Source organism: Crinia signifera, chromosome 11 (assembly GCF_055691185.1).
Source record: "Crinia signifera chromosome 11, ASM5569118v1, whole genome shotgun sequence".
Classification (NCBI taxonomy): Eukaryota; Metazoa; Chordata; class Amphibia; order Anura; family Myobatrachidae; genus Crinia; species Crinia signifera.
This window is the reverse complement of record NC_139227.1, coordinates 16514262-16536978: the sequence shown is the minus strand read 5'-3', so window position 1 is coordinate 16536978 and position 22717 is coordinate 16514262. Positions and strand designations below refer to the sequence as shown.

The 22717-nt window shown below is 47.7% G+C and overlaps 1 protein-coding gene across 1 annotated transcript; it reads left to right on the top strand.

Annotated features, from left to right (window-relative positions):
* The first annotated feature begins 4397 nt into the window (after positions 1 to 4397).
* On the top strand, positions 4398 to 15258 carry LOC146045026 (inactive hydroxysteroid dehydrogenase-like protein 1). Its single transcript, XM_083163725.1, has 4 exons — positions 4398 to 4557; positions 9770 to 10215; positions 12171 to 12398; positions 15154 to 15258. The coding sequence occupies exons 1-4, from the start codon at positions 4401 to 4403 to the stop codon at positions 15256 to 15258; spliced, it is 936 nt and encodes a 311-aa protein (XP_083019851.1). The 5' UTR covers positions 4398 to 4400.
* The last annotated feature ends 7459 nt before the right edge of the window (positions 15259 to 22717 follow it).

Genomic DNA, 22717 nt, shown 5'->3' with positions numbered 1-22717 from the left:
TGCGCAAGAATTATAAATGAATAGACAGTAAATAAGTACAAAACTTAATTGTCCCGAAGTTGTGTGCTACGGAGTCCAATCTCCTGTCTGTATTTTTATTGGCACTCAGATTAAGGCAATCAACCGGCTGCTTTGTTCTGTGCCTCAAAAGGCAATCCTGAATCCCGCAGATGATTTTACTATAGAAGTAACCAGAACAAGCACTTCATAGTGCAAAGTATCTGTTAAAAAGTTTTCCATTAGACACACATAGACACTTAGGAGGGGATCACATACCACAGATAACACAGCATAAGTGCTGTTTACCTAAAAGCTCATTGCCAGTTGTTCCATGACATGATGTGAGTACATATTCAAAATGCTAGTACTGTTCAGCCCTGGCCCTTGTAGCTAAGGGCCAGGGCTTTCCAACAAGCCTGGCCCCGTGTCTCTAGCCCCCCGGGAACCAGAGATACCGCCAGGCAAACCTAGAACGCTTTCTCCATAGGATAAAATGGGACCCATTAATTCCAACCCTCACCCGGTTCCAACGGCTGTCAGTTCCCCCTCCGGCATCACAGAAGCTTGGTTGATCTCAGTCGAACCCAAATTGCTGGGCCTCCAATCTGATAATAGGCTGGTCCATATGGGTTCATTGGTTCATTCGATTTTTTTCATTTCTGAAATGTAATTTCATGGCTGTTCATGTTGTTTGAGAGCAGATTTCAGTTTCACGGGACCAAAATCATTCAAAGCATTCATCAGTTGCTAATTAGGGGGCCCTTAAAACTTGCTATGCGGCCTATGAATCTTTAGGTACGCCTCTGATACGAAGCCCACTCAAAAGTTCTTCAATATGATACTGGTCTCATGTAAATGGGTCAGTTGGTTCCAAAAATATAGCAGGTTGGTTAAAGGGGGGGGGGGGGTGGTTTTCTCTCCCCCTCACAACAGAAAATGCAGGGACTAGGCTGGTGTAAAAAGGGCCAGCCCAGTAATGTCCCTGCACGATCCTGGGACCATATTCCTGGGTAAGTCCCTGCATTTTCTGGTGTGAAAGGGGTATTATTTAAAATAGCCAGGACCTGCAGTGCTCTGAATACAGCCGTGCAGTCCCCTGCTCTCTGCCCGGCTGTCAATGGCTGCCACTTCTGCCCGGCTGTGGTGGTCCCCCGGTTACCGCGAGCATGTATTCCCCCATGGCAATGAGCATGTAATCCCACATGGCAACAAGCATGGAACCCCTGGCAATGAGCATGTAGGTAAGCAACACTTATGTAGCATAATTTTTAATAGACATTATGGTGTTTGGCATAATATGTAATGGACATTATGGTGTGTGGCTTAACATGTAATGGGCATTATGGTGTAAATTTTTAATGCGCGTCTTTGGAGCGCAATACCCCTGTTTATGAAGCATATTGTGTATTTTGGCTCAATCCATGTGACAAAATGTGAATCTTGCCTTAATCTGTGTGGCATAACGTGAATTCTGACTCAATCTGTGGCTATAGTGTGTATTTTGGCTTAGTCAGTGTGAATTTGGGCTCATTCCATGTGGCATAATGAGCCACATGGAATGTATAAGGGGGTTCCTATTGTGTTGCATGATTTGTATAAGGGGTATATGGTGTGGTAAACTTAGGTGACCATATAAAAGGTGCTGAAATATTGTCTACCAAGTTTTGGCTTTCAGTATTTTTTTTATGACTGGAGTGTCGCATCATCCCGCAAGTATCTTAGGACACCAGCATCCTGCATCCATTCTAAACTCCTGAGTGTGGCACGGCTTCTTTGCTGTGCGGGGTTTCGCTGCCCGGCAGGAGCCGGAGCGTGTGAAATAGCTAGGGCTATTTCACACGCTCTGGCTCCTGCCGGGCGGCGAAACCCTGCATGGCCAGGAAGCCGTGTCGCACACAGCAGTTAACAATGGTGTGGATGGCCACAGCCCGGCAGCCGTCCCTTCCAGTGGTGGGATCCGTCTGCAACCGGGTGGCCGGGCCGTGGCCATCCCGTGTGAATGGACACAATCGTGTACATTAACAACTACTGTGTGCGGCATGGCATTTGGCCGTGCGGGGTTTTGCCGCCCGGCAGGAGCCGGAGCCTGTGAAATAGCCCTTACTTTGTTCTGATAATTGTTACCGACCTTTGCCTGTTTCCTGACTACTCTTTGCCTCATCCTCCTGTACCGCAACTGTGACTCATTGTGTTTGACCCGGCTTGTCTTTGGATTCTTCTTTGCCTCAACCTTTTGGTACCTGACCTGCCCGATTGCTACTGACCTGCCTAGAAGACCACGTTATCATATTCTCTCATACCGGTACTAATTCCAACTTATATGGGAAACGTGACCAGGCGGCCGCGACCGACGTGTCAGGTGCCGCAGAAGCCCAAATACCGATTGGTGGGGTCACTGGCAGAAAACCCCCAGCATGTGTATGCTCATAAGGTGACCATATAAATGACAAAACAGTGCTTCACACTGAATATTAGGGAATAGATACCGTCCCTTTAATATCTTCTAATCCAATGATGGCAGATCAACAGTAGCAAGGATCTGTAAGGTTTGATCTCCCTTTTTTAATAACTGGGAGACCAAAGAATATGATGGTGCAGATCATTTCAAACCTTGCGGCTTCACACTAGGGATGTGCACCGGCCACTTTTCGCTTTTTGGGTTTTGGGTTCTGATTACCTTCAGGTTTTGGGTTCTAATGGGTTTTGCCAAAACACCCCCTAAACGATTTGGGTTTTGGGTTCTGATTTTTTTTTTTTTAAAGCATAAAAACTGCTAAAATCTCATAATTTTAATTTTAATTTTTTGCTCCTACGCTAATATTAACCTCAATAACACTCATTTCCACTAATTTCCAGTCTATTCTGAACACCTCACAATATTATTTTTAGGCCAAAAGGTTGCACCAAGGTACAGTAGCTGGATAACTATGCTAAGCCACACAAGTGGGCGGCACAAACACTAGACTCATATGGCACACTTAGCATCACCCCTGGACTGATACGAAACACTTAGAATCACCCCTGGACTGATACGGAAATCTTAGCATCACCCCTAGACTGATACAACACACTTAGTATCACCCCTGGACTAATACAGCACACTTGGCAGCGCCCCATGAATTATACGGCAGACTTGGCTCACCCCTGGAATTATACAGCACACATGTGGGCACCTTTGGGGCGAGATGTATCAAACTGAAAATGTATCAGGTAGATACAGCAGTACTAGGCACCAGACAGGTAGATAAGGCAGTACTAGGCAACAGACAGGTAGATAAGGCAGTACTAGGCACCAGACAGGTAGATACGGCAGTACTAGGCACAAGACAGGTAGGTATGGCAATACTAGGCACCAGACAGGTAGATACGGCAGTACTAGGCACAAGACAGGTAGATACGGCAGTACTAGGCACAAGACTGGTAGGTACGGCAGTACTAGGCACCAGACAGGTAGATACGGCAGTACTAGGCACCAGACAGGTAGATACGGCAGTACTAGGCACCAGACAGTAGATACGGTGCCCATAACTCTACTTTGAACATGTAAGTGTTTGCATAAGCTGGTGCCACGGGCGAACCCATGGCACAGCCACTGACATTCCTGTAAAGGTCATTGCTGTAATAAAAATAATTCTATGACAATATGGCCTCCAATAGTGACAGAAAGAATTGCAACAAGGGACCTGTATATAAGGGATTATTGTATAATAATTTCTTAACAGCCTGTATCCCCCCCCCCCCCCACCAAATGATGGATGTTATTGTATAAGCTGACAATATATAAAGTAAATAACCAGGTATTGTTAGGAATCTCTCCCAGGTCATCCAACACAATCAATAGCTCAGTACACAGGGCTGCAAATAATAATCCAAAAATTCTGCAATTGCAGTAAATAAAGAGCCCCTCTCTGATATAATGGGGCGCCCCGGTGGGGCAACCATATTCTCATGAATTTTCGGCAATGTGTTCAGGATCGGCACTACGGGATGTTTAAATGTAAGAAATTGAAGCACTTCTTAAGTAATAAGTCCTTGTTGGACAGCATCCACCAAAAACGTATCAATCTAATTTTTCTTTTAAATATATATATATATATATATATTTTTTTTTAACAAGTGACCTAATCTTTTTCCAAGTCCATCACTCAGAATTATAAACCTGACAATTGCCATCACATTAGAATAAAGTGTACGTTATAATATAATATACAGTATACACAAATATAGTACATATTGTTTATTTTTGCATGTGCAATCTCAGTTGCAATACTTATTAAGAGTACATATTATTGCTATTTCAGATGTCAAGGTCAAGTTTCTATGGAACCATGGAGGTGGTGACTGCAATGAAAAGAGTTTTATTGTCCTTTTTTCATGATGTCCCCTATTCCAACAATCATATGGAGATATTGGCTATTCTCGGAGGCTGGTACACGGTCCGGAAATCTCTTGGAATCCTGGGTGGTGGTTACAGCTTCCTCAGGCAATATGTTTCCCCTTGTATCCCCAGCAGGACCAATCATCTCACACAATATGGAGAGTGGGCCGTAGTCACTGGTGAGTGCCAAAAACTTCATCAGACAATGGGCAGGATGCAGTAAACTCTGCCGGTGCATCCCGCCACACATCGCATCCATCTTCCGATAAGAGCTGTCCTTTGCCTTGTTCACTGGGCACTGGACTTCCGGGTCTGAGACCCGGGTGTCATGGGCTGCAACCGCAGCAGCCACTGTTATTCATGTTCTGTGTGGGTTTTATGTGTTCACTGGATCAGTGCTCCGGGTTTTGGCTGATCCATCTTGCCTTGTTTCCATACATACCTTAGTCTTTGGGTGTGGCTACCTCCTAATCCACTGGGTATATAGGTATGCTCCAGGTAATAAACCCTTCCAGTTAGATTCCTGTGATACTCTTGGTATATTCCTGGTTCCTGGTGATTTCTATGTTCCCAGAGAGTCCTAGCAAACTCCAGTCTGAGATTATTACAGAGTTCAGTTTATTGCAGCCTGTGTCAGTATTCCAGCAATCACACCTGCCGGGTGTCCTGTTAGATCCTGCCTGTGACAGAGAACCCCTGCTTCCAGTGTGTGAGATCTTGTCTGTGTCCAGCTTCTGGGAGTACCCGCAGCTTCCCCACACATTGTGGTGGACGTTGCACCTTTCATTACAATCTGAAGCCCTGTGTACTGAAGCCCATAAGCTACAGCAGGCAAGGGCGTAACTACCATAGGTGCAATGGGTGCAACTGCTATGGGGCCCAGGGCTGAATGGGGCCCATCTTTGCTGTCTAAGTAATATGTTTTACATACATTTATCAGTTGCTAAATAGGGGGCCCTTACAAACTTTTGCTATGGGGACCACGAATATGTAGGTACGCCTCTGACAGCAGGCATTACACTTTGTAGTCGTGTGGGCTTTAGTGCATACAGGAAGCTGTAAGAACCCAAAAAAAGGGGATTTTACCGCATTTCAACTTTAGTGCATCTGACTCAAGGGGCGAAATTTAATAGGGGTCGTTTTTTTTTTTTTGCGTTTTTTTTTTCGCAAAAACAGCCCTTTTCGGACATTTCTCCAAAAATCGCATATTTTATAGGGTGCGATTTTCGAAAAAAATCGCATTTTTCCCGCTATTTCGCACATTATAAAGGTGCGTTTTTTAGTTAAACTAAAAACCGCATCCAGATGTTTTCCCATTAAAAAGTATACAAATCGTCTATTTAATGGGATGCAAGTTTTAGTAAAGGTTACTAAAACTCACAAAATAAATAGACCAGGTTCTGACTGGTGAATTTTTCAGAAACATGCACAGATCATTGAGATCAAAAAGAGATAAAACCAAAAAGTGAAAAAAAAAACTGCGTGGGGTCCCCCTCCAGAGCATAACCAGCCCCGGGCTCAAAGAGCCGGTCCTGGTTTCATAAAATCACGGGGCAGAACAAACAGAGTTCCCCTGGATTTTACAAAACCAGCACCAGGCTCAAGGGCCGGTCCTGGTTCCCAAAATACGGGGTACAAAAGAACCAGCACCGGGCCCAACCAGCCCGCAGTGTAATGCCACAGCCGGGGGGGAGGCTTTTTATACAAGTCCCCCCGGCCAAAGCATTCATCCCCTTGACCGGTCAGCATGGGCAGGGGTCCTGGGGAAATGGGGACCCCCCAAAGAAGGGGTCCCCCCCTCCAGAACTTACCTGCCCATGCTGAAGCCCGGGGCTGTCCTCGATGCCCCGGGGCGGTGGGCATCGAGCTGATATTTGTTGTAAAAAATAGATGAAAAACTATTGTCTTATACCGTGGAACTATGAGTCCCAGCCAGCCTCCCCCGCATGCTGGGACTTGGAGAACCACAAGTCCCAGCATGCGGGGCATTAAAGGGCCCGCTGGCACTTGTAGTTCCACAGTAAAAGAAATAGTTAAATAATCACACTGACACCCAGTAAAAATAAAACTTTAATACATACAAAGCCCACACATACTGATACTTACCTATCTTGAGCCCGTCGGTAGGTCCCTGGGTCCGGTCCGGGGGCTTGGTGCGATTTTGTGCGATTTAAAAAATCGGCCCCTATTAATTTCGCCCAAGGGGTTATTCAGAAAGGATCTCAAAGTGCTAGATTTGGGTGAGTTATTTTGTTTCTGTGCAGGGTAAATACTGGCTGCTTTATTTTTAAACTGAAATTTAATATTTATTTTGAACACACCTCCCCCAAATCTAACTCTTTCAGCACATGTTACATCTGCCCCACCTGCAGTGCAAGACGGTTTTGTCCATTATGGCAAAAATGTGCTTTTGAGATCCTTACTGAATAACCCCCTTAATATGCAGGGCTGGTCATAGTCACTGGTGAGTGCCAGAAGGAACACATCATTGTGCATGCTTACATAGGCTTACATACACCCAGGGGGTGTACCACTGAAGGGGTGTGTCCAACACAGCCTACTGGGCGTGTCCATCACAGCCTACTGGGCGTGTCCATCACAGCCTACTGGGCGTGTCCATCACTGCCTATTGGGCATCAATGCAAACTAAATAGATGTTGACTTATTTATGTATATGCACTTCAGAATGAATCATCCCCCCCCCCCCCAACATACACTAGAAACAGGGACATTGCACGCCAAAGATGCACTGCAAAAATATACACTGTAATGCCCATACACATAGTGCCACACACTGTAATGCCCATTACACATAATGCCAAACACCATAATGCCCATCACACATAATGCCACACACTGTAATGCCCATTACACATAATGCCAAACACCATAATGCCCATCACACATAATGCCACACACAGTAATGCAAATTCCACATAATGCCACACCGTAATGCCTATTACACATTATGCCAGGGCTTGACAAATTGTTGTAAAACAGAGACAACAGGATCAGTGCACGCCGAAGGCGTGTGCCAAAAATTTAGACCGCAATGCCTATACACCCATTACATATTATCCACATGCCATAATGCCCTTTACATGTTATGCCAGGGCTCAAGAACTTTTTTTATAATAGGGACATCGAAATAATTACACCATAATGCCTATTACACATCACACACCCATTACATAGTATACCACATGACATAATGCCCATTACACATATGCCACACACCGTAATGTCCATTACACGTTATACCAAACACTGTAATGCCCATTCTGCCACACACTGTAATGCCCATTACATATAATACCACACCCCATAATGCCTTTTACATTTTATGCCACATAAGTGCTCGTTGCTAGAGGTTTCATGCTCGTTGCTACGGGTTTCATGCTCGATGCTAGGAGCTGCATGCATGGTGTTCTGTGCTGGCATCTCCAGGACCGGTGCAAGGCACCGGAGCGCCCCAGGCGAGTCGGGGTGGGGGCGCCCCGGTGCCGGGAGGGGGGGGGGGTGGGTGGTACCTGTGTAAAAAAATTGCGTCCCCGGCGTCCCTGCTGTGTGCTGGTGCGTGCAGGGTTGTCCGTGCCGCCGGGGGAACCTGCGGCGCTGTTATTGTGTATAAGCTGGCCGCGGCCGGCGGGGTCCCTACAGTGAATAGAAAATAACTAGCGCTTCCCTCGCCGCCGCGCACATAGCGCTAGTTATTTTCTATTCACTGTAGGGACCCCGCCGGCCGCGGCCAGCTTATACACAATAACAGCGCCGCAGGTTCCCCTGGCGGCACCGACACCCCTGCATGCACCAGCACTGCAGGGACGCCGGGGACGCAAGTTTTTTACACAGGTACCACAGTTCGCTAACCCTCCATGCTGGGGGTGAGGGGCGAACTGCCGCCCTCCAGGTACGGCGCCCTAGGCAAATGCCTAGAGCTGCCAGTGGTGGCGCCGGCCCTGGGCATCTCCTCCGCAATTCCGTGGGCGATTGCCTGGTAGGCCAAGCAAGGTGGGTGACGATGGCCTGGGCTGGCCTGTCAGGCTTGCTGGTGCTGGGTCCCTGGCTGGGTGAAGTGACGTTGGACCGAATCAAACACCCTATAATAAATGACAGTCTCCTTTTGATTACCTGCAGTATGGTGACCACAGGACAGAAGCTCAGCAGGTATATGACAGGGAGATGTATAGAGGGAGAGAGAGGGGGTTGATATGGGATAGTGAGTGAGAGGGAGAAGGGAGGAGAGGGGACAGTATGCATGTATGTACTATCTTTATATACTTTATGCCAAAACCTCCTCCAGACACACACAAACACCACCCTTATATACTTATGCCTAATTGCTGCACACACATACTCCCATATACAGTATATAAAACATATATCCCTAGCACCCCTTACCCCCAACAATTTTACACCCACGTATATATGCTAAGTTCATGATGCCCCCCACGCACTATAAACCTACTTTTTTCGGTCTGATTCAGCCTGGTAGTTCCTCTGGGCTGGGACGTTCACTGCTGAGAGCCATGGCTGCCTGGGGAGGAGGGAAGGAGCATGCTGCTGCACAGCCGGTTCCAACTTCACACCAAGGCAGCTGTTTTGTTCATATTGTAAATCCTGTCATAAGGACACAGAGACATGTGAGTTCACTGCTGTGCTGGATTATTCCATCCAACTCCAGACACACTGCCTCAGCACCAGCCACTTCCCAGCATTCCCCTGGTCCTAGGGACCATCACCGAAGATTCAGGCTTACACATATTAGTAAGGGAGTGTCTACAAATATTAAGCATTCTAATACGCTAACATCACAGCAGCACACCCACTTAAAGGCAGATCAGTGCACCCAAAATACTTTAAACTGCAGTGGCCCATGGCGATGAAGCATTTGGCGGTGTGTCCCTGCTCCTGGCATGCTTAGTGGTGCGGTTTAGGGGAGGGTACCTGTGGCCCGTACTAGGAGCCGTACGCCCACAGCCGTCACATCACATAGCACCACTGGAGCAGGAGGAGAGCACATCACACACACTGGGCCGCAGGCAGGTGGAAGCTGCAGCTGCCGGTCATTGGAGGTGCTGCAATTGTGTGGGGGTGCTGGTCATTACGAGGTGCCTGTGCAGGAGGGGGTAGGATTTTGGCAGTGGGGTTAAGCACTGGTGGGGAAGGTTAGGGTAAGGTTGTGGCGGGAGGGTTAGGACTAGGCTGCTAAAAGGGAGAGTTTAGGTTAGATGAGGACAGGAAGAATTTTTACCTGACCCCTGTTGGGATTCTCTCCTTTGAGATGTCGGAATCAGTATTGTGACCATAATTTGGAATCTGTAGATCCCTTGGAACACTATGCAAATAAAGGATAATAATGGTAATCATTTGCTTTTGTTTATGCCCCAGGAGCCACAGACGGAATTGGCAAGGCTTATGCGGAGGAGCTGGCGAGCCACGGTGTGAACATCATCTTAGTCAGCCGTAATCTAGAAAAGCTCCAGAAAGTATCAGAGGCCATCACTGATAAGTATGGGGTGAAAACGCGCATCATTGTGGCTGATTTCAGCTGGGGCCGTGAGGTATATCCTGCCATTAAGGAGGGTCTGAGAGATGTGGATGTGGGGATTCTAGTGAACAATGCCGGCGTGTGCTACGAGTATCCACAATTGTTTAATGAGGTTCCAGAAGACAAACTTTGGGAGATCGTCAATGTCAACATTGCTGCAGCCATAATGATGGTTCATATAGTGCTGCCCGGCATGGTAGAGAGGAAGAGAGGAGCCATCGTCAATATATCATCGGCATCATGTCACAAGCCTGTTCCTCTGTTGACTGCATATGGAGCCTCAAAGGTAATAACATTGATTTAACTCAACATCCCCCTTCCGAGGGTTCAAAGTCTGACAGCTTACCAAAGCACCAATTGCACCATAGATGGAGACCATCCATGATTATTCCAACAATGGCCTTCCCTATAAGGCAGGCATTCACAATCCCTGGAGTTGTCAGGTCTGAAGGTGGGAGTGACCTTACTGTGGGAGCAGAGGCAGAACTACCATTGACGCACTAGGCTCCCTGAGGACTAAGCGGCCCACTGCTGCCCCGTCAACCTCTTCCTTTCTTCCACTGTCTTTCTCTGACACACTCACAAGTTCTGCCACTGTGTAGGGAAAAAAATGTACTTGCAGTGCTGAGGGGGGGGGGGGGGGGAGGGGGGTTAGGGTGAGAAGGGGGGGGGGTGTCCCCTTCAACAAAACTGGGTAAAGCCACTCTCTGTTCCCTACTCAGTGGCTCTGAATTTGCCCATTTTGTTGGTACTGCACATCAGGGTTGCCGACTTTAAGATTCTCCTCTCCGGGAGAAGCCCGGAGAGGAGAGTTTCAGAAGCCGCTCAGGGGGCGGGGCTTACGAGTGACATCACTAAGCCCCGCCCCACGCTGTTAAAGCATCAAATTCACATATCTCCGTGGAGGAGGCGGGGCTAAAACGACGCGATTGTGCCGTTTTAGCTCCGCCCCCTCCTCTGAGACCCGAGGATTGCGGCATTTTAATGCCGCGATCCGGGGGTCGGCGGGGGTCCCCCCTGAATCCGGGAGGGTTGCCCACCCTTCCGGGGGGCCGGTAGGGGGTACCCGATTTTCGGGAGACTCCCGGAAATTCCGGGAGGGTCAGCAACCCTGCTGTACATGCACATGTGGTGAGGCAGACAGCCTTTTGAAATGATATGGACACATAGCATTTATTATGTGGTAATTAGCTGATGCTGCAGAAATATGTATTTTCCGATAGATGATTTCTAGAACTGCCACCATATCAAGCAGTGTAAGGGACATAGCAATGTTGCTGCACATGCGGAGTAGTAGTTTGCTGTGTGTTTTGAGTCTATCAATCAGTGCACTGGACCAGAGAGTGGCTACCAGGAAGAAAATGACCATGGGGAATAATATCACATACATAATCTTTTAGTGAAAAAATTGCGCGTGCCAATTACACATTAGGCCCCACACCGTAATGCCCATTTTACATTATGTCACATAATAGCCACTTATCTACATGGTAGTTGCCAGGAGTTACATGCTTGTTGCCATGGTGGATTTCCTGCTTGTTGCCATGGGGTGATTACATGCTCATTGCCATGGGGTATTTCCTGCTTTTTCCCATGGGCTGATTACACACTAGTTGCCTATGCCCAGGGGGTTACTGGCACACTGCGCACCCGCTACTTAAATAAAAAAAAGTAAAAATAAACCGCGATCACGGCTGCCAGGGAGCCAGCGGAGGGGAGCTCCTGGCAGGAGAAAATAGCAAGCGGAGGTGAATGCCTCCCTCCCCATGCTGACCCAGCACTCTGGCTTCAATGGAGGGTCAATGGGGAGCTGGCGCCCCAGAGGCTAAAGCAGTGGGGGACTAGCCATGCAGTCATGTGGTGGAAGGCGCTGCACCTCTAGAAACGGCCCTGTGTTTGATGCAGCCTATATTAAAGGCCATTTACCGTGTTAGATAATAATACTGTATTCAATACAGTATCCAATCTATAAAAAGACCATTAATGTCTAGTATTGGCACTAGGATCTTCTACCGCTTCCCCAGACTCGCAACGGTCTGCAAAGCGGGGTATTGTGGACTGCATTTGGAAACCCACCTCTAGAAATCCTGCATTTGTCACTGATATATGTGGGTATTGCATATAAAATTATATTGATGTTGGAAAGTGATGAGTACAAATGAAGTCAGTGAATAATCATTGAATCCTGCTTGGAAATATCACATTACTAGTTCTTATTAACCTGTCTTCTCTTTCTTGCAGAGTTTCCTGGATTACTTCAGCCAGACTCTACATTATGAATACTCTCCTAAAGGAATCTTTATACAGAGCGTAATTCCCTTTTTTGTGGTTACAAATATGACAACGTTTAGCAGTCTTCTTCAGAGGAGTTCTGTGCTCGTTCCCTATGCGAAAGATTATGCGCATCAAGCAGTGAGAACCATAGGGGTGTCCTGGAGGACAGCCGGACACTGGTCTCATTCTATCCAGGTGAACATATATTTAAATGAAAACAATGCGAAAAATGCGGTAAAACCCCCGTTATCTGAGTTTTTACCGCATTTTGATATGCAGGAAAATCCGCACGGTGGGTTTTTGCTGCAGAGGGTATCACCAGCAAAAGCTGGCGATACTTCATAGAAGCCTACATGCTTCTTATGCTGCTTTCAGACCGCAAAACTGGCTTTGACCCTGTATTTGAAAACGTTTCCAAAAACGGGTCTGCCAGGTAAAACCCCTTTCACACCGCATCTCTTAAACGGTAGATTACCGTTTAAGTGCGGGTTTTTTGACTCTGGCAGACCCGTTTTTGGAAACTTTCCAAAAACAGGGTCAAAGCCAGTCTTCAGCGTCCCCCGTCCCCCCCCACACGGGTTAACACCCCTAAAACCCCCCCTCCCCCCCAGGGCTAACACCCCCCCCCTCCCCTTCCCCCGGTGCAGCCGGTACCTCCGGAATTGTGGATCCCGGCACTGCAGTATGGACGGGTGAACTCATGAAAAAAAGTGTCTTTCAGAAAATGGCTGCCCCATAGGAAAACCTGTTTTAAAAAACTGTCTATCGTATGGGGGCAGCCACATTTCTTATAAGAAAAGTGACTTTCGCAAAATGGCTGCCCCCATACGAAAGACAGTTTTTTAAATTTTCTGAAAGACACATTTTTCATGAGTGCTTCCGACAATACTGCACTGCCGGGATCCGCAATTATGGAGGTACCGGCTGCACAGGGGGGGGGGGGGGGTGGTTCTTAACACATAGCGGGGGGTGGGGGGGTGGGTGGGGGGAGTCGACCCACGCGCAGGGAGGGGGGGCGGCGGGGTTGCGGCTCCAGTGCTGTGAATATTTAATGAGCGCTCATTGGCTGGGTCCTAAATACCGTTTCAGACCCGATTTTGATGCCAAAAATACCGGGTCTGAAATGGGTAGGACCCTCCATTTTAACCGTTTTACAAAATCGGCTTTTGTAAAACGGTAAAGTGGTCCTGCACCTTTCAGACCGCACAGGATACCGTTTTAATACGGTTAAAAATCGGCAAAATACCGGTTTTTAAGTGCGGTCTGAAAGGGGCATTATTGCACACACCCACCCCCCTCCCACACACACACCCCTCACACTGTTCCCTGCAAGTGTAGTACCGATCCCGGCTGGCCTGCTGCCCAGTGCACTGCCTGCAGATGGCAGCAGTCACCGTTTCAAATTGCGACTTTGGGACTTCTGCGAGCATCAGACTGCGTGTGCACCTAAAAGGGGCTTGGCTTTGCAAAAGGCCAATAAAGTGCACGTACAGTTGTGTTTGTCATATTAGCACAGGGTTGCTTACCCTCCCGGAATGGCTGGGAGAGTTCCGAAAATCGGGTCCCCCTCCTGGCCCCCCAGAAAGGTGTGCAACCCGCCCGGATTCTGGGGGACCCCCACTCCTCCCCCCCCCCATCGCGGCTTCTTCCAATAACCGCGACATTTAAATAACCTGATCTGCCGATCTCCGGGGAGGGGGCGGGGCTAAAGTGTCATAATCATGTCATTTTAACCCCACCCCCTCCACGGAGATTGGCAAATCGGGTCATTTTCCATCATGGGGGCAGGGCAGGGTACCTGTGGAAATCCCTGAATGCTTTTCTAACAGGGAAAATAGAGATTTCTCACTTTTCCCTATTGGAATATGGGGCCTAATTCAGACCTGATCGTAGGACAAATCTGGCAAAACAACGCTGTACTGCAGTTGGGGCAGATGTAACAGAGTTAGATTTGGGTGTTGTTTTTTTTTTTCTGTGCAGGGTAAATACTGGCTGCTTTATAGTTACACTGCAATATTTACATTGAACACGCCCCACCCAAATCTTACTCTTTTTGCCCAGGGCCTGATTAAAGGTTCCAGACACATTCAGCTCTGTAATGCTGCTATTATATAGATGAATCAAATATCATTCACGTTATGAGCCCTTCAAAATGACGGAACAACATGACAGTAATATCAGCACCTACGTTTGTGAGCAACTAAACAGAGCAAGACTTGATTATATAGGAGGATCGTGCATGGTTTTATTGTTTAGTATATCTGCATGTTACATTTTCTCTTTTTTACTGTAATACAGGTAAAGAAAAAATGGTACAGTATGTACTGTAAGCAGGGCATAAAGAGGTCATGCAGAGGTGGGGGGACTTGATGCCACCTAATTACACCCGCTCCCCTCCCCATTAGGCAGAGACAGGGCCATAGATAGGGTGTTTGGCATCCCCCCTGCAAACTACAATGCTTTTCTGTGAGAAAGAATTAATGTGCAGGGCCAATGTGGAGGTTAAAATGTTCCATCTCACCATTAAGGCCCATACACACTGGGCGACTTTGAGCTGAAAGCCGCTCAAAACAGCAGGTTTGAGCAGCTTTTAGCTCAAAGCCGCCCAGTGTGTATGGCCTGGCGATGAGCGGTAAACGCTGCTGCGCGCTCCCGCATCATCGTTGGGAAAGCCGCTCATCTGCCGGTTATACCAGCAGATGAGCGGCTTTCAGGACAGCTTTGCATAGCTCTGAGCTATGCAACGCTGTCCTCCCGCCTCCGTCGGCGCCGGGCAGGGGGAAAGCCGCTCAGTGTCCATACACGCTGGGCATAGTCGCCCAGTGTTTATGGACCTTTAGAGGTGGTGGAACTCAGTTCCACCCTGTTCCCTCTCACTTTAGCCCCTGACTGTAAGATATATTAAAATAGTTGTCTAACAATTGTCTGACATCTGTATGTGTATCTGCAGGCTTCCTTGGTGAACTGGATGCCAGAGTGGATTTGGGTCTCTATTATCACCTCTGTCCTCAATACCTTCCATAAGGAATTCACCTCAAAGAACCTAACAGCTTGAGGACATCTTTATTCTAATACTGTCAGAACTGTTCCACCACTGACCTGCACTGAGCAGAAGAGGAAGCAAATAAACGTTACACACCCTGCAAAGTAATATCAAAATTAATTCTGACGGAGGTAAAAACATTTTTGGACTGTTTACAACTTTACACCCATTTATTCATTAAAACAATACTTTGGGCTAAATTTTCTAAGCAACGGCTTTAAAGACATTTCATTTTTCTCCAAACCTGCTACAGACTAATTTGTGGATTTATTAAGAAAATGAGGTATCTTCTCCATACCCTTGGTAGAGGTGGATGAGGAAGTACAGCGATGAGTAGTCAACCATTTTTTTTGCAATTTAAAGAGTCTGTTTTAATGTCATCTTTTTTTTAAATTAAAAAATGGTCTACATTGAATGTTGAACGTTGTTTATGTTCTCATTTTAAAGTGGTTTACCACTGGATCTGCTAATAGCGCTATTGAACCTGAAAGGGTTAATATTATTCTTTGCAGGTGAACTAAAGGTCAGGAGGCTCTGAAATATCTGCTCTGCCTCACGGGCCCTTGGAAATGTTGACAAGTCCCCCGGAATGGCAGAAGCCTCCCGCAGCCCCCCCTCGGCCGAGGGTCCGTGCGGACCAGATGACGCAAATTGTGTCATCATGGCCCCACCCCTGCTGTGTAACGCCTGTAATATCAGCATTACACAGTGGGGCGTGGCCATGATGATACAATAGTATTGACCATGCCCACATACAAATTTATTTGAATAGCCCCACCCCTGGCTCTGCTCCCTTTCGCGGCCCAACTGCCGGCCCCACCCTATACCACCGGTAGCTGGCTGCAAGCCTGCCAGAATCACAAGTGCTGGCATGCCCAGGCATCAATGGCTTTCTGGCAGCTATAGTCTACCTGTAACATATATATAAAGAAATATGTAATATTTTGCAAGCCCTGATATCTCTATATATAATAAGTTGAAGAGTGTGTGTGTGTGCGCGTGTCTGTCGCATTGCAGACACACCATGGTACTCAGTGACACCAAATTCAGCAACAAGGTACCTCTGGACCCGATTGGTGGCAACTCAAAGCCGTTTTTTGGGAAATTTCACTTAGAAATTTAAAAAACAACAAGGTTTAAACTGCCTTGATTGATGATCTGGAAAAAAGATTGACGATCTGGGAAACAGAAGACGAAGGAAATTTTATTTTATTAAACCAGGACCGGCTCTTTCTGCCCGGGCCTGGTTATGCTCAGGAGGGGGGACCCCACGCAGTTTTTTTACCGCTTTTTTTAACCCTTTTTTTTGCACAGAACCATGCACAGATCACGACGATCTGTGCATGGTTCTGTCAAATGCGCCAGTCAGAACCTGGTCTCATTTTTTTGCTATTTTTGGTAACCTTTACCAAAAATCGCACCCTATTACATGTGCGTATTAGATGCTTTTCAATGGGAAAGTGTGACTAAAAATCGCCACTTCAATATGTGCAATTTCGCGGCAAAAAGTGCAATTTTTTTTGCCGCGAATCGCACCCTATAAAATATGCAATTTTCGGAAAATGGCCGAAATCAGCCGATTTAAAAAAAAAAGATTCAGATTCAGCCAATCAGCATGCGGCAAGTGTTTTCAAAATCAGAAGCGCTTCCCGCGCCGCCGCGCGCATAGCGCTAGTTATTCTCTATTCACTGCAGGAACCCCGCTGCCGCCAGCAGCTTTATACAGTGACAGCGCCGCAGGTACCCCCGTGGCACGGACACCCCTGCCCCCTCCAGCACTGCAGGGACGCCGACAGCGTCCACCACAGGTACCACCCCCCCCCGGGCACCGGGGCGCCCCCAACCCCACGACTCGCCTGGGGCGCTCCGGTGCCTTGCACCGGCCCTGCCTCCAGGTGTTGTGAAACTATAAGTCCCATCATGCCTTGCAACAGTTTTGCTATTAGGGAATGCAAGGCATGCTGGGATGTGTAGTTTCACAACAGCTGAAGGGCCGTAGTTTGGTCATGCCTACCGTAAATAATCCTGTCGCCATACTTGGACATCATTAATAATTAGCACTGTTACACACATATAATATATTGAATTACACAGCAAAGACAATGGATAATTGATATATTGCTTTATGTCCTGTTAAAGCCATATCATACATTACATGTAAATAAATTAAACATGTTAAGATTTTTATTTGAAAAAACACTTTCTTAGCAAACGCAACATGACCTAGATAACATGAGTCACATAATGTTATTAGAGTATTACAGTGGTGCTGGAAACCCGGTTCTGTGTACTGTTCTCATTGACGCTTCCTTCTGGATAAGTACTTGGCTCGGACCTTGTTATTACAGAAACTCCACAGACGCATCCAGAGACATTCTGGCATCCAATATCCTATAGTCATCTACAGGTAGATAATGGTCCTTAATTATATTTCTTAATTACATGTGATTCCTTTTTGTCTAAAATATACTGTCATTTGATTTAAACGTTTTTCCTTTTTTACGTACAGTATTATGACCACCGCTGTTTTCTAACAAGTACATTTATAACAGATTCCTTCTGCTACAAATTGTGTAAAGTTTAAAATGCATTTTCTCTAATATAACCCCATAACTTGGTGCAACTTTAAGTACAGTATTATACCCTCCAACTGATGGCATGGGATGCGATCGTATACGATTTTTAATTGTACAATCACCCTGATGGGTCCTTACAATGTTAAATGCCCCCCCCCCCCCCATTGTCAATGCTACCCCCAGTATCAACGCCAACCCGAAGCGTGTCGAGCGCAGCGAGCCCACGAGGGGCGGCGGTACACGTACTCCGACCTTTTCATACCCCCACTATCCACGTCGGCGTGGAGTTGATTCTAGATAGTATGGCGAGCGCAGAGAGCCACAGACCGAAGCGTGGCGAGGGGACGCGGAATACATGTGAAGTCATCAGTGTCCGCTCGCCGCGCTTCAGGCTCAGTGGCGCGCTGCGCTCGCCACACTATCTAAAATCAACTCCACGCCGACATGGATAGTGGGGGTATGAAAAGGTCGGAGTAGGAGCAAAATAGAGTAGGAGCAAAAAAAAACCCCTACAAATTATGCGATTTTAGCGTTTTTTTATGCATTTAAAAAAAAAAAATCAGAACCCGAAACCTTGAGGGGGTGTTTTGGCAAAACCTATTAGAACCCAAAACCTGAAGGTAATCAGAACCCAAAACCCAAAATGCAAAAAATGGCCGGTGCACATCCCTAGTATTCATAGCAATTATTATAAACTTTAATTTTGGTGTGAAGTAGGATCTGTGTAAGATTTTTGGGTGCATTTCTGCATAAGAGATAGAGACTAGGGGCGAAATGTAATAGGGAGTGATTTTTGGACGAGTTCCAAACTCGCCAGAAATCGCACCTTTAAAAATCGCGTTTTTTGCCGCGATTTTCAACCTATTAAATGTGCGATTTTCGGAAAATGTGCGATTTCGGCCGTTTTTGACCAAAAATCGCACATGTCTAAAAATCGCACCCTATTACATTTCGCCCTAGAGCTGTTTGTCTAATTTGGTGGTGGCAGCTAAGATATCTTTCATTGTCAAGTCTGGAAATTCCAATTCCCAGCGTAGTAGTCCCACTTCCCCCATGTGTGTGTATCAATGAACTGGTAAAACCTTCGTATTGCACCATCTAAACCAGGCATGTCCAACCATCGGCCCTCCAGCTGTTGTGAAACTACACATCCCAGCATGCCTTGCAATAGTTTTAGCATTCCCTAATAGCAATACTATGGCAAGGCATGCTGGGATGTGTAGTTTCACAACAGCTGGAGGGCCGCAGATTGGACATGCCTGATCTAAACCATTCTTTTTATCTGCTTCCGTTAGACCCTGCTAATGGCTGCCCTGTGTGTAATTGTGCTGATTGGCTGGTACTTATATCTCACCACTCTATCACTTATCAAAGCTTAGTACATCTGCCTCTGTATATTTAGATCTGTCTGTCCCTTTTCCTTACCACCATCTGCTTCTCTTAATGGCCCTTATTCTGGTTGGTGCGGTCAGAGCCGCACACGGGGCTCCGACCGCACAAACCAAGGGCCGCCCACCGGACGGATCGCCACGGCCGTCCGTACACGGACGGCTGGCGATCCGCACAAAAATGGTGGAGGCTACGCCTCCACCATGGTGGGAGCTGCCCCCTGCCTTCGATGGTCGACGACCATCGAAGGCAGGCCCGCACGCCGCGGCAGCTCCCGCAAGCTCAGACCACACGGACAATCGTCCGTGTGGGAGCTTGTAAGGGGGCTGAAAGCTGACATCCGGCGACGTCAGCTTTCCGCCCCCATGTCATGGTAATGAGGGCGTCATGCCCTCATTACCATGCATACGCCCCGCGTTTTCATGGGAACGCCCATGAAACGCGGGGCGTACACATAGGGAAATGAGGGGCTGAAGCCCCTCACGCCCCTATACGCCCCCTTTGCGGCGGACGAAATCCGTCTGCGGCGAAGGGGGCTGCACATGCGCAGAATGACCTCTGCGCATGTGCAGACCACAAACATCGGCGGTACGGCCGCACGCGGGCCGTACCGTGCCGATCTGAATAAGGGCCAATGTTATCAATAAATTGATGACAAATTTTAACAATATATATAGTTTTATTGTATTTATTAGCTTTTCGCTAGTTGTAATGATGGTTACTAAAGATGCTGTCAATAAGAGGCACAAGCCAGCTTCTGCCATAATTGGTAAGTCATACCTCCCAACTTACCAAAAAGGGGGTGAAGCCATTTGGCAGGATGGGTGTGGCCCCTCTGAGCAGCTGGGCAGCCCATAGCTTCTCATCCTGATCACCAGCTCCCTCAACCAGGGCTGGATTTGCAATAGAAGCCTTAGGCCGGTTTCACACACTCCGGCTCCTGCCGGACGGTGAAATCCCGCACGGCCAGGGAGCCGTGCCGCACACATTAGTTGTGAATGGACACTATTGTGTCCATTCACACGGGACGGCCACGGCCCGGTCGCACGGCTGCAGCCGGATCCCGCCACTGGAAGGGACGGCTGCCGGGCTGTGGCCATCCCCTCCATGATAAAGTACTGTGTGCGGCACGGCTCCCTGGCCGTGCGGGATTTCACCGTCCGGCAGGAGCCGGAGTGTGTGAAACCGGCCTAAGGGAAGATTCCCATTGGGCCAGCACATGTGACAAGAAGATAAAGGGTGACAGACTGGTGGTGTAGGTTTGTTAGGGGGTACAGGGTGGTATGTTGGTGTGGGTGTATTAGGGGGTAGAGGGTGGTAGGCTGGTGATATATGGTGTGTAAGGGAGCAACTTTTTGGAAAATTTTCAAGGGCAACTTTAAATTCCCAACCCGCCCATGACACCAGGAATGGCTCAACAGACCCCGCCTTCACGATGGTTGCTTACAGATATTTCCCAGGCTAGTTTTCCATCCCAATCCACCCCTGCCCCCTACTGCCCCCAGGTGGGACAGCAGGCAGGGTTTAATTAGCGGGACTGTCTCATTGTAATCAGGGCAGTTGGGAGGTATGGTTTAGCTGCCATCCGATATATATATATATATATATATATATATATTGTAAGACAGTGGCAGGGAAAGTCATAGACGGCAGGTACTTTTCCCCTAGAATCCTGTCTTATGGCATATAGACTGCAGGCTATTTCAATCTGTGTGGTAAGCTCCGGCTTACAAAGGGTGTTCTGTCCTGGGCTGGTAATCAGGAGAACACCTGATTCTTTAAAAAGGAGTCAGCCCTCTCCTTAGAGCTCTCTCTCTCTCTCCCTGGGTGTTGGAGGCAGTAAGCTGCTGCTAGAGAGAGACAAGGCTGTAAGTACTGCATTACTTGATCTATATCTGCTGTATGCGTCCAGTGTCACATAGTGTGGCCCTGGTATAGAGAGGGACGTTTATTCTGTTTAGTTAGAGCTCAGACGAGCAGGTTTTTGTTTTCTGTTTTGCCTGAAGTGTAAAGGCTGTTGTTAGTTTCTTGCTCTGAGTGCTGCAATAAAACTCAGGCAAGCCCTGTTTTGGACCCAAGCCGTGATGTCACTGTCTAAGTCTGTGCCAAATCCTCACCTGTGCCTACCCGTTTGATGCTAAAACCCCACATATGGTGGAGAATGCGAGCAAGCATCTCACTTAAAGAGACATACATCGAACTATAGGACTTTTGCTACAGCAAGCTGGAAGTTGTTGCTAAAGGCAACCAGCCACAAGTGAATGTCTGGAGTGTGCTGATACTTGCATGTCCTGGCTAAAGGCTGCTGTAACACTGCAACAGGAGACTGTTAAAATGGAGGACCTTTTAAAACACTTGGTGCAGGCAAACGCATGTCAGCAAAAGGTACATGAGGAGGCCATGCGTGCCCAGGCTGAAACCAATGTTTTGCTGCTTGAATCCAACAGACTAGCCTTAAAGGAACAGCAGCAAATTAATCTGCAATTACAAGAGCAAATACAGAATGTGGCTAAGAGTGTGGCGCAGAGTGTGCAAACACCCCAACCCTTGCTTCCAACCACACGGGCTGCAGTACAGAAATCTCTGCAAAAGATGACTCTCACGGATGATGTAGAGGCCTTTCTTGCGGTGTTTGAACGTGTAGCAGAGCGTGAACAGTTACCCGTGGATCAATGGGCAGGTGTGGTAGCACCTTTTCTAACTGGAGAACCACAAAAGGCGTATTTTGATCTGAGTGAGCAGGATGCTAACGACTACGCGAAACTCAAGGGAGAGATCCTTGCTCGCTTAGGCGTAAACATGAGTGTGCGTGCCCGGAAGGTGCATAACTGGACTTTTTCTGAACAGTTACCTGCGCGGTCCCAAATGTATGACCTGGTCCACCTGGTAAGGAAATGGCTACAGCCAGAGGAGTCTACACCAGCGCAGATCGTGGAGAGAGTCGTGCTGGACAAGTATCGTTGTTCCTTACCTCCAAAGGTTCAGCGCTGGGTCGGTCAGGGCGACCCTAATGATGCCGAGGGGCTTGTCAACTTGGTTGAGAGGTACAGAGCTACTGAAAATCTACTCCAAGAAGTGCCTCCTGGACATTCCACCCTCAAGAACAGCAAAGCGGCCGGATCATCTGGTAAGACTGTTCCGTTTACTAGAGGGGTGAATAATGTTGTAAAGGGAGGTGGCCTAGATGGGGAACAAACAGTGGAGAGGCGTTCCCAAGGGAAAGTAGGGTCCAAACCTGGCTCGCAAAAAGACTGGGGCCGCATACAGTGTTGGCGTTGTCATGGACCTGGGCATATTGCTGCCAATTGCCCCCTTACTTCTGAGCCAATGGAGTGTGATACAGCCAGGCGAAGCTCTTTATATGCACGTTCTGTTTTCTCTGCTGAGACTGTGTCAGAAACTGGACAGCAAATATGTCATGTAAAGGTGGATGGTTATCCTGGGAGGGCTCTTCTGGACTCTGGGAGTTTAGTTACTCTCATCCATGCCAGCTTGGTAGACCCTGG